This window comes from Ziziphus jujuba, chromosome 12 (genome assembly GCF_031755915.1).
Source record: "Ziziphus jujuba cultivar Dongzao chromosome 12, ASM3175591v1".
In the NCBI taxonomy this organism is placed as follows: Eukaryota; Viridiplantae; Streptophyta; class Magnoliopsida; order Rosales; family Rhamnaceae; genus Ziziphus; species Ziziphus jujuba.
In genome coordinates this window covers 9,935,539-9,947,294 of record NC_083390.1, presented here as the reverse complement: position 1 = coordinate 9,947,294, position 11,756 = coordinate 9,935,539, and the positions used below count along the sequence as shown (strand labels likewise).

General features: G+C 35.3%; 2 protein-coding genes across 2 annotated transcripts; one reads left to right on the top strand and one right to left on the bottom strand.

Moving 5' to 3' along the window:
- Window positions 1–938: 938 nt before the first annotated feature.
- LOC125418775 (aldehyde oxidase GLOX) lies at window positions 939–2,725 on the top strand. The gene has a single exon (XM_048463252.2). It carries the CDS (start codon window positions 1,004–1,006, stop codon window positions 2,723–2,725), a length of 1,722 nt encoding a protein of 573 aa, XP_048319209.2. The 5' UTR covers window positions 939–1,003.
- A 2,388-nt stretch (window positions 2,726–5,113) lies between these two features.
- Window positions 5,114–10,849, bottom strand: LOC107409720 (protein NRT1/ PTR FAMILY 4.6). Its single transcript, XM_048462935.2, has 5 exons — window positions 10,564–10,849; window positions 10,290–10,398; window positions 9,896–10,113; window positions 6,636–7,076; window positions 5,114–6,466 (listed from the first exon to the last, which is right to left on the bottom strand). The coding sequence occupies exons 1-5, from the start codon at window positions 10,564–10,566 to the stop codon at window positions 5,480–5,482; spliced, it is 1,758 nt and encodes a 585-aa protein (XP_048318892.2). The 5' UTR covers window positions 10,567–10,849; the 3' UTR covers window positions 5,114–5,479.
- Window positions 10,850–11,756: the final 907 nt, after the last annotated feature.

The window sequence follows — 11,756 nt, the reverse complement described above, 5'->3', positions numbered from 1 at the left end:
TTAATATAAAGTTTAACATAAGAATTTCCTTTGAATTATATTAAAATTTGAGAATTAAAATTATATTTATTAATTATCGATTCTCAACATGATTTAGTTTTTATAATAAGATTTTACTATATAATTAAACCTATATTTGATTACTTTTTGAATTTTATATTCTGATCTTTGATATAATTTAATGATCATTGAAGATAAATTTTAATTTAATAAAACAAAATAAATCTTATTTAAAATGATGTGTGTGTGTGTGCGCGCGCGCGCTGTCATATTTATATATGTTTGTATGTGTGTGGTTTATGAATGAAAAAAAGATCTCTTGATCACGTAGCATTGTAACATTAGACTTTCCGAAGCAAAAGGAATATACCAAAACTCGAACCACAATTTCCAATTCTTCACATGTGATGGTTCGACTAGTTTTTTCCCCTAAATTATCACCTTCAGTGGTTTACTATTATTATTATTATTATTATTATTATAATACTTATATCACTTCAAGCCTGATGAATATAATACTATGTCAAGTGCTAAGGGTGTCCAAGTATAAAACTATTTTTTCAATATGACCATTTATAAACACCTATTTAACCCCTTGATTTTGATTAACAACAGCAGCAGCAACAACCAGGAGAGAGAGAGATAAAAAATAAAAATAAAAAAAATAAAAATAAAAATAAAATAAAATAAAATAAAATAAAATAAAAAAAACACACACACACACACGATTTTGGATTAGTCAAAATAAATAAAAGTAGTATTGGACAAGCAAAGCTGGTATATATTTAGGATCGGACATATAAAAGAGAATGTAGCCGTGTGTGGTAGTACTTCGCTAATCACTTCGAAAAGAGTTTCACTGATCACTGGCTAAGCCTCTCACCCTCCAATAGAAACAAATTTAAAACGCCTTTCCTTTTCTCACAGCAATCATTTCCAACAGTCCAACCACAAATAACATATAAAAGAAAGAGCCGCAAGAAAACCAAGAAAACGACCATTAATGGCGTCGTTCATCAAGAACCCTTTTCGACCACCCTCATTTTTCTTCTACCTCATCGGTCTTTCCTGTCTGTTCGAGGTTTCCACGTCGGTCTTTAACGGTTCGGCCAAAACGACGCCATCATTGGATACAATCTCAGGTGGTCACTGGTTTCTTCTCCATTCAAGCGTCGGAGTCTCAGCCATGCACATGCAGCTTCTCAAAAGCAACAAGGTCGTCATCTTCGACAGAACCGACGTGGGTCCCTCCAATCTCTCACTCCCGCACGACAAATGCATTCGCTCTCCGAGAGGCACGGACTGCACGGCACACTCTCTTCTCTACGACATCGTTTCGAACACCTTCCGTCCGCTTACTGTACACACCGACACGTGGTGTTCGTCGGGCTCCGTAAACCCCGATGGGGTTCTAGTCCAGACGGGCGGTTACGGCGAAGGCATTCGGAAGGTCCGTACGTTCCCGCCGAGCGATGACAACCGCTCGGATTGGACGGAGCTGAGCACGAAACTCTGGGAACGGCGGTGGTACGCCACGAACCAAGTGTTGCCGGACGGCAGGACAATCATTGTCGGAGGGAGGCTGGCTTTTTCCTACGAGTTCTTCCCCAAGAAATCGGCGAACGACGGGTCGTTTTCGAAACTGTATTATTTGAGCTTTCTGAAGGAGACCAGGGATCCGTACGAGGAGAACAATCTTTATCCGTTCTTGCATCTTTTGCCCGACGGAAACCTCTTCATCTTCGCGAACAAGCGGTCAATCTTGTTTGACTACAATCGTAATTCCGTTGTCAGAGAGTTTCCGATCATTCCAGGAGATTTTAAAAGGAACTATCCCAGCACTGGTTCTTCGGTGCTTCTTCCTCTCAGATTGGATTGGAGGAGAAACGGCACCGTTCTGCCCGAGGCCCAGGTTATGATCTGCGGTGGTTCACCGCCCGGTGCTTTTAACATGTCCAACAGAGCGAGAATCTTCGTCTCCGCGTCGAATACCTGCGGAAGGATCCGAGTGACCGACCCGAAACCAAAATGGGTCATGGAGGAAATGCCCATGCCCCGGGTCATGTCCGAAATGGTGCTTTTACCCACCGGCGACGTAATCATCATCAACGGCGCCACCAAAGGCACGGCGGGTTGGGAAGATGCGGTTAACCCGGTTTTTAATCCGGTTCTCTATCTCACTTACGAACCCGACCCGGAGCGGAGATTCATGGTCCTCAACCCGTCAAGAATCCCCAGAATGTACCACTCCACTGCGGTGTTATTGCCAGATGGCAGAATATTAGTGGGTGGAAGTAATCCGCATAAGTTGTATAACTTCACAGCGTATCCTTACCCAACTGAGTTAAGCTTGGAGGCCTTCCATCCATATTACTTGGACCCACAGTTTGTTCCGCTACGGCCCTCGATCATCTCCGTCGGATCAAGACAGAGGATCGTATTCTACGGTCAAAGGTTTTCGGTGGTGTTCGTGCTTGCTTTGCACCGTCCAAACCTTGGGATCTCAGTCGTGCTCATGACGCCGTCGTTTTCGACACACTCTTTGGGTATGAACCAGCGGATGTTGGTTATGGAAGTGGTCAGCTTGGCACAACTGTCCACGTTTGCTTACAAGATCACGGTTGGTGGGCCACCCACGGGTACAGTAGCCCCACCTGGTTATTATATGCTGTTTGTTGTCCACGCTGGAGTTCCAAGCCCAGCTGTTTGGGTAAAAGTGCAATGAAGTGCCTGACCCAGTCACTGACAAAATTTACTAGGGAGATTTTTATTGGCTTTTATTGTCTGTTATAGAATTTAATTCAAAATTTTAAAGGATAATAACTGAAAAAAAAAAAAAAAACCGACTTTGCTGCTAGAGCAATGCTTTATATTGCATATTTAATGTACTTGATTGACTTTTTTTTTTATTTTTATAAAATGTAATTCATATGCATTAATTAACTGATTTTATTACCTCTTAGCATTATTCTATTGAAGTTTGTCTCATAATATTTCCAAATTTTCGAATTCCATATGGTAACCTAATATATAAATAAATAAATACCTAACTCTATAACCTGCCACAAAATTGAATAGCTAATTATGTTCTTTTTTGGATTTTTTTAACCGCTTTTTGTTTGACATTTCATTAATTTTGTAGCCGTTGGTTTTGTTTTCTGCTTTTGGAGATGTTAGTTTTGGTCATGCATGGTTGTATCATGTCTCCAATGTATTTTTGGTCATGCATGGTTGTATCATGTCTCCAATGTACCTTGATTGGATTCTATTATATTTTATGATTTAATGCTAGACCTGGTTTGGTCGTTTTCAAATTATCACTCGAATGTGAGATCCGTGAAAATCTTTTCCAGGAAAAAATGGGAATTAGAAAGTGGAATTTGGATATTTAAAAAAAAAATTGAAAAAAATAAAAATAGCCCGAGGCCTTTTTAAGTTGAACGCAGAATTTTTTTTCTTCTTAATTTGTTATGCAATGTGAAGATTTAGCTAAAAAATGTTAAATTTTAGGCGAGATTGCTGCTGTACTATGAATCACCCCCTAATTCCATTCGATAATGTTAAATGGTTTATTTATTTATAGATATTCAAACATACATGTATGATAAATGATATGCGACAAAAAAAAAAAAAAAAAACATCTTTTAAAATGATGAAGTTCATTTTAATTATAATATGAAAAGTTTTTCAGTTTTTATTTATTTATTTAGTGTTGTTTATTACAAATAAGATTTTAATTCAAAGTGGGGGAGAGGGGTATTCGATCACGAGTGTGTAAAAAATGAGAGGTATGTCATTGAACCAACCTAACTTACTTAGCTACTCACCAAAAAGGAAAAAAAAAAAAAAAAAGACTCACTTAGCTAGTTTTAGTTATTTGATTTTTTTTTAATATTGCAGTTAGTTTTTATTTATTTATTTATTTAATGTTTTACGTTTTGCAAGAGGAAAAACAACTATCATTTAAAGTATTTGCCCAAAAAAAATATATAGTGCAATTCAATAAAAGTTTCTCTTCTCTTGACTATATGTTGACCCCTAAAATTAAAAAAATATATATACAAAGAAAGCAACGCTATAGGTGCAAAAATATTTATTGAATGACATATGTTAAAATATTATTGATTAGTATATTATATTACCTAAGTATGGATATGTGAATTTTAAAATAAAAAATAAATTAAAAAAATTCCATTAAATATTAAACTTCACTTGGTCAATAAATTTGATAAAAATTTTGGTGAGTCTTGTATTATTGTTATATTAAACATGTATATAATTTGCAAAAAATTTTTAATTTTATATAAATGCACATAATCTGTCCATGAAGTGACCAATAAAATAAAATAAAGCAAACAAATCTCTAATTCAATAGCTGCCATATTGATGCCTCCAACCCTTTGACATTTCTTATGTTATTTTTGTTATTTTTACACCCTTTTTACTCTACCTTTGATTATTTTCTAGTCGTTGGTTTTTGTCCATTGATTATTTTCGAGTCGTTGGTTTTTTGGTTTTGCTTTTGGAGATGGTTTATAATTGGTTGTGTGCTATATGTGATTTGATTGGATTTTGTATACATTCCATGATTCTCTGCTCATTATGGTTTGGTCATCTCAGTAAATTGTTGGTGAAATGTGGGATTTGATTAGCAAATAAATGAATGATTAACTCGACGTGCGGCATCGGAGAAAAACCTACATAAACCAACCAATGATTTCTTAATTTTTTAAAATAGTTAAAGAGATGTATTAATCAATAAAACAGAAGACATATCATTAGATGGATTATTGGTGGAACCCAAATTGGACCCTCTTCCATACTGACTATTAGGTTCTATATACAAAAAGGGTAACGATGAAACATAAATCCATCAACCTATGTGCACAATCTCAAAATAAAAGAGGTAGACCCTACAAATATTTATTATGAGCGTCTAACTATTATACATCACATCATCCATATGAATACGGTGTATATAATTAAGTTTTTTAGTCTTTTGCTTTCAAAACTTTGTTCAGGAACAAAATGTTTTGACTCTGCTTTGACCAACCAAAAATAAAAAATAAAAAGGTTAACCATATAAAAGAACAAAAATAGAAGAAAAGCAGCATAAGAAAAGCGGCAAACAACAGCTTGATATAATATATATAACAACATCAACCCGAACGCTACATATATCAAACTAAACGTTACCATGGAAATAACAATGACTACAAAATATACGTATAGCTAGCTAGCTAATTAAATATTACATATACAATATTACATTTTCTTTTCAAACTCTCATTCAAACCGATTTTCAAACCATTCAAATCCCAAATCTCTCCAATTCTTGCATTCAATAGCAATCAAAGACAAAGTAGCTGGCCAGGACAAACATTCTCTCAAAGCACAACTTACATACAACCCCAGCGAGTTATACCTTGATTTGCTTGCATGCAAGGTAGGTATATCTATATATAAAACGATACGGTTGTTAATTTGCTCTTCTTGTTCTGTATCTGTATCGGTTTGCCCAGAAAAGATAGTGCAAGAAATTCAATCCGCTAAGAACACACATGAGCCAGTAGAATCTTTCAAGGTGATAGTGGTTCAAGTTTCTTCCAGACAGCCATGGCCGATTCTTTGAATTTCCAGTCACATCATTGACTATGGAAACGATCACGGAGCTCATATAGTAACCCATTGCCAAAGAAGCCCACGAAAGAGACGTGGCTAAAGATCTCATCGTCGTCGGAGCTTCCGAGAAGAAGAACTCCAACAATCCAGCCAAGGTGAAAAGATCAGCGGAGCCAAGAAAAAGATACTGAAACGCAATCCAAAGGAAACTGATGGGCAACGGAGATGGGGAATCGATTAGTCCGGAATCGGAAGCGACTCGCTTCCGCTTTATCTCGACGAGTGCGGCGACTGCCATGGCTACAATGGAGAGAAAAAGGCCGATTCCGATACGCTGAAGATGCGTTATTCCCATTTCGGATTTGGTCAATTTACGAGCAAAGGGTATAATGAAATGGTCGTAAATTGGGGCTATGATGAGGATGAAAAGGATAGGGAAAACCGGAAGAGAAGCCGGTGGGACTTTTAGAGAACCCAGCTTGGTATCCATGGAAGCTGCTTGTTGAACTGAGAATGTGGAAAGCTGAGCCAAACAGCAATTGAGCATGATCGTGCAAGCGAATATTGGGAGGATTTTGAGAACGGTTTTGACATCCTCAACTTGTTCAACAGTACAAGATAGTGATTCATGGACTGGATTAGCAACCACGGCTCTGTTCAGAAACTTGAGGCTCTCTGTTGGGATTCCATCGGTTTTCTCTGATTCTTTTGTATTGGTTTTGTTTTCTTCTTCCGTTTCTTTGATGTTGTCTGTCAATGGAGAAGGAGGATTTGTTGCCATGCTCGCAATAGCATTTCTCGGACTTCTAGTCACGAAAAGGCTAACCAAAACCGCCGCCAAAACCTGCAATAATGTTTTTTTGAAAAAAGAGTCCAGTTCCTCACTAAAGATTTGTTTTAGGCACAATATTAGAAACGGTATAAATTAAACCAAATTGAATCCGACTGAATCAAATGGATCCAATTTTTATGAATATAATAAGTTCAGTTCGGTTTGGACAATTTTGTCTTACCTTGAAAATGGTTGTGAGTGGACTTCCGGTGGGAATTTTGGTTCTGTAAAATGACGAACCGGCAACGAAAACAGGGATGGATAAGAAAATGGAGATAGTGCCGATTCCGAAACCCCATTCCCAGCCTTTGTTGTCTTCAATCCAAACCACAAAAGTGACTGCAATTAGTCCACCTACAGAGAGGCAGAAAACGAAGTAATTGAAGAAGGTGGATCTCTGTTTTCTTCCTTGTGGGGTGCTTTCATCGAACTGTTCGGCTCCATGAGAAGGTAGACAGCCTTTGATGCCTCCAACACCAAGAGCAACAAGGTAGAGACCTATGAATAGCATTGCTGCTTTCCCTCCGGTAACTTCTTGGCAGTCTAATGGGTTTATTAATGGGTTACATTCCGGTGGCTTTAAGGATGATGAATGAGCTTGTATCGTGAGTATAATTAGGCCCTGTGAAAAAAAAAAAAAAAAGAAAAAAAGAAAAAGGAAGAAGAAGAAGAAAAACTTCAAAATTAAATTTGTTCATAACATGAATATATATATATATATATGTATGTATTGAAAAACTAGCTAAGCCTGTTTAGTGCGTAATAAAACAAGTTTTCAAATCAGCTAACTTGGATAAGTTTCAACAAATGTGGAAAGTGGGCTTCTAGAAGCTCAATGGGTGATCCGAAAGATCCTATGAAAAAAAATTTATATAACAGGTACATGATCACATAGTGTCAATTTTTTAATTAATAGTTAATGATATAATCTAGGCAAAATTTAAAGTTTATAATCAACCTAATATTTGAAATGGTATCTATTACTCTAACAAAAGATACTTATTACCACTAATATATTGGTATTATATATATATATATATATATATATGTATAGGATAGTTCTATAGATATGCGGATCCATATTAAAACTAAAAAAAAAACGTTAGCTTTGCTCTGTGTACAAAACAGCAAAGCCAACATTTTTTTAAAAATCATTGACTTTAATACAATTCACATGCAAACGGTCTACACCATAGTTTCATGTATATATATTGAACATATATAATTTTACTATAGAAATGATTTATCGTCTTTATAGTATAGTATGCACACTTAAATGTTAGACAATATGCTATTTGACAGGGATTTTTCGTAGCATGTTATTTGACATTAAATGTATACATTATTTTAATGCTTATCCAACAGAGAATAAGTATGTTGCCATTCAATATAAGTAGAGCTCCATTGGCCACGATAAAATTACTATGCATATATTTGCGTATTGAGGTTGTGGCCTTTCGTTGAATCCTGACCTGGTGTACGAATAGGGTGGGAGTTATAATATGTACCAATATCTTCAAAAAATGATTAATGGAAGTATCCAAGTTTCCCAAATAGCTAGAATAAACAATCAAAAAAATATACACCCCCCCCTTTTTGATACTCTTAGCATCCTCAATTTTGAGGTGGTTCTAAGAAAGCAACACTGCTTTCTCAATCTTTTCTTTTCACATGGGTATTTGAATCCAATCAAAACACAACATTTCACAGATGTTAACAACTCAATGAGGGTCAAGCTATTTTGCTCTAGTGGACAAACAAAATGGAAGCTAAAGAGAGTCAAGCTCTAATTAGGCGCTTATGCACCACAAAAGTGGGTCACCGGACCACGTGTTGAACCCCGCTTCAAGTTCCATGAACTGTTTTGGAATAGATTGGGACTTGTTGGATTTGCATTAGCTATGAAATGTCGCTATCGAAAATGTGTTTGCCCTAAAATATTGAAGAAGAGAGGGGTGGGGGGAAGAAAAAAGAAGGAACAAAACGAAAATTGAAATATGGGTCTGGTTCTAATTTGATAAGCCTTTTCTCGTGATCTATCAAAATGGTAACCACACACGTGGTTCATGAACCAAAACAGAAGAAATTGTTGCCATATGTGGGTTTTATATACTTCCAGACGAAAAGCTGTGTAAATATAATACAGAAAAAAGTTTATATTAATCCAGTGGTACTTTGGACACCTGGGTATGTTTCAGATTTCCAATCTATACCAACAGATTACTTGTGGAAAAACACATGGACCTGATTCAATGGCTAGATCTACTAGACCCAAAATTACCATATCTAAGAAAATGACCATACAAGTTTTTGGGGTTAGATACCCTTTGACTATGTATGTCTCATAGGTGAGACAGAGATTGAAAGATAGGGAGAGGAGTCATATACGTGGCAGTTTATTAGATTGACATGTGGAAGTGAGGTGGTAAACTATTGGATGATGGTTTTGAGGGCTTATCTTTAAAAGTAGAAGAGACAAAGATGGAGAAGATAGAAGACAAAGATGGAGATATAGGTTTCTAGTAGTGAAAATAGAGTAATCGAAGTTTCTGATTGTCTGGGCACGGAAAATAAGTAAATGGACAAATGGGTCCTGAGGCGTACCCTTTTTTTTTTTTTTTAAGATAATAAAACTGTCTACGTTGTATGAGTCAGTGTGACTGGGTCCCAAATGACCCGACACCTAATTTATGTGTGTCACATGATTTAAATTGGGCATGATTAAATGTATTTTCGTCGACACGAATATGCTATGGCTCTTCGTGACCTTTTTTCCTATGTCACAAAAATCTCCCAACTAACATTATTTGTCTTTATTTAGATTAAAAAAGAACAAAATTATATAACACCTAAATAAAGCATTTATTTAATTCTCCTCCTCCTCTGCCGAAAACAAATAATAATAACAAAATTTTAATTTATTTATGATTGTCATTTTTACACACACTCTAAAGTGTCCTCAATAAGAGTCTGTTCCATACTCCCATTAGCATTTTTTGTTATCAATACGAGTGATTTTTATTTTTATTTTTCTTACGAACTCTGATGTGTAGAAATTTTCTTATTGGAAAACTTTGCTAATTTTACTTGTCATTTTCCCTTATATAATGCATTACATAAAAAGATCAAGAAAATGCACCACCATAACCAAATAACCATTCTAATTGTAGCCTGAAAAGTTCTTATCACAGGCTCTGATTCGCACCGTGAAAAACCATGATCCTGTTACAGGCCCACGTGGGGGTGTATAGATTCCTTTGAGAAAAGTAATAAAATTCTTTAACGTACTATGTTTTTTCTTTAAAAAAACCCATTAAAAGAAAAAATAAAAACAAAGTTAAAGAATTGAGAAACAGAACAATGAAACAAAAAGCTTTAATTTCAGTGCAAAAAGAGAAAAAAAAAAAATGTAGGAAAGAAAAGAGAGTGTATGATCAGTACCAGAAACTCGATGACTGCACTTATCAGGTAGATTTGATAAGTAGTGAAAAAAGCATCAGATAGAAAACCTCCAAGCAGAGCAAGAAGGAAAGACGTTCCCATGAAATTCGTCACATCGTTGGCCGATTTCGATGGAGATAAATGCATATACGTTGCCAAGTAGAGCACCAAATTCGTTGCATTTGCTAGATATGCCAAATTCTCCATGATCTCCACCACTACATTCAAATACAACAAAATTTCACCAAAAAAACACAGCGACTATTTAATAAATTTTTTTTTTTTTTTCACGGACCAAATATATATATATATATGTACTTTTAAGACCAAAAACCCAATTCAAAGGAGAAAATGAAAATATTAAAGATAGGGTTTTGAGAATTTGGATACAGACCCAATACAAAGGAAGCAGCAAGCATGCCTCCATGGCGGCCTATGACTGCAGGTCTGTTCTTCCAATCCACATAACCTTCCCATACGTTGCTTTTCTGATTTTCAGCTTCCTACATATAGAGAAAATCAATTAGCAATTAGTGTGTTTTAGCTAGCTATTTATATACAGTATAATAGTTTTTCTATTAAAGGAAAACAGAGAAGAGAAAGAAAGTGTGAAGACGGGAATTACAAAAAGAAGAAAAGAAAAGAGAGACAGAAGAAGAGGAACCCACCATGCTTTTTTTTTTTTTTTTTCTTTTTTCCTCTTCCTTTTTCTTTTTTGTTTTTTGGAACTTGGGGTTAATTGGTTTGGATCCAAAGTTTTGAGAGGACTTTGAATAGAAAGAAGATTTATAAGTGGTGGGAGATTTATAGAGTTTTTTGGTGGGTAGGGGGAGTGAGAGCGGAAGGGTTGTTTAAGCAGAGGGGTGGAGAGAGAGAAAGAAAGAGAGAGAGAGAGAGAGAGAGAGAGAGAAACAGAGTTAGAGAGAGAATGGTCTAGACCCTTTAGAAAATGACTTGATACCTCTCAAATTTAATTACCAAGTCAGAATAATACCCCTTTCCTTTCTTCCATTCTACTTGTGACATTTTCTTAGCCATTCTATACTACAACATGCACATGGTGAAAGAGAAAAAAAGGGTTAACAGTTTCTCTCCTTTAGGATTGATTGGTCTAAAAAGATATAAATACCACTTATTGTTGGCCGTCATTAATAATGGAATCCACATGTTTGCATGATTATTTGATTAACTATCTTTATAAATTTACTTTTTCATATTAAATTTTTAATTTTAAAAAGTTAACAAAAAATTTTAAAAACTAATTAAAAATTATTATATTAGCAATAGATTTTATCGTTGATTATCGATAGCAAAACTCTAAAAAGAGCGATATATTTTCTTTTAAAAAAAGAGAGAATCAAACCCTTCCCACCAAAAACGAAAAAGGAGCAAGAAAATTAAATATGCAACCCCCTTGTCTTATTTGGCTAGGAACCAGAAATCTTATTGAATGTTAAAGTCGTGGATGCCATATCTTCCTAATTATGGTATGTAAGGTTTATACAGAATAGCAATGTTAAAAGTAGATGATGATCATATTTTTGGCCCCTTACTCTAGTCATTGTTATTATTCTATAAGTTATAATACAATAATATATATAAAAGAGAATTTATTCTTTAATCTTCTTTTATACACGCGTTGCAAACACCACCCCTTTAATCCACTTGACTTAGGGATTAGGGGAAAAAATTGTTAAGTGGATGATGATGTGAATTACTTTATGACCACATATATAAGGATATATCTATTATATATTTTACACCGTTTGATCTTGAGAATTTCATATAGATCTTGCATATAATCACAAGAAAATTACACTAAAATGGCAATGTACACTAGAAAATGGAATCCAAGTTGCAC

Coding starts and splice junctions, on each gene's coding strand:
- LOC125418775 (XM_048463252.2), top strand. CDS start 1,004: ATGGCGTCGTTCATCAAGAACCCTTTTCGACCACCCTCATTTTTCTTC.
- LOC107409720 (XM_048462935.2), bottom strand. Junction 10,114..10,289: donor TGCTGCTTCCTTTGTATTGG/GTCTGTATCCAA, acceptor ATTTGAATGTAG/TGGTGGAGATCATGGAGAAT. Junction 6,467..6,635: donor CACTCACAACCATTTTCAAG/GTAAGACAAAAT, acceptor ACATTATTGCAG/GTTTTGGCGGCGGTTTTGGT.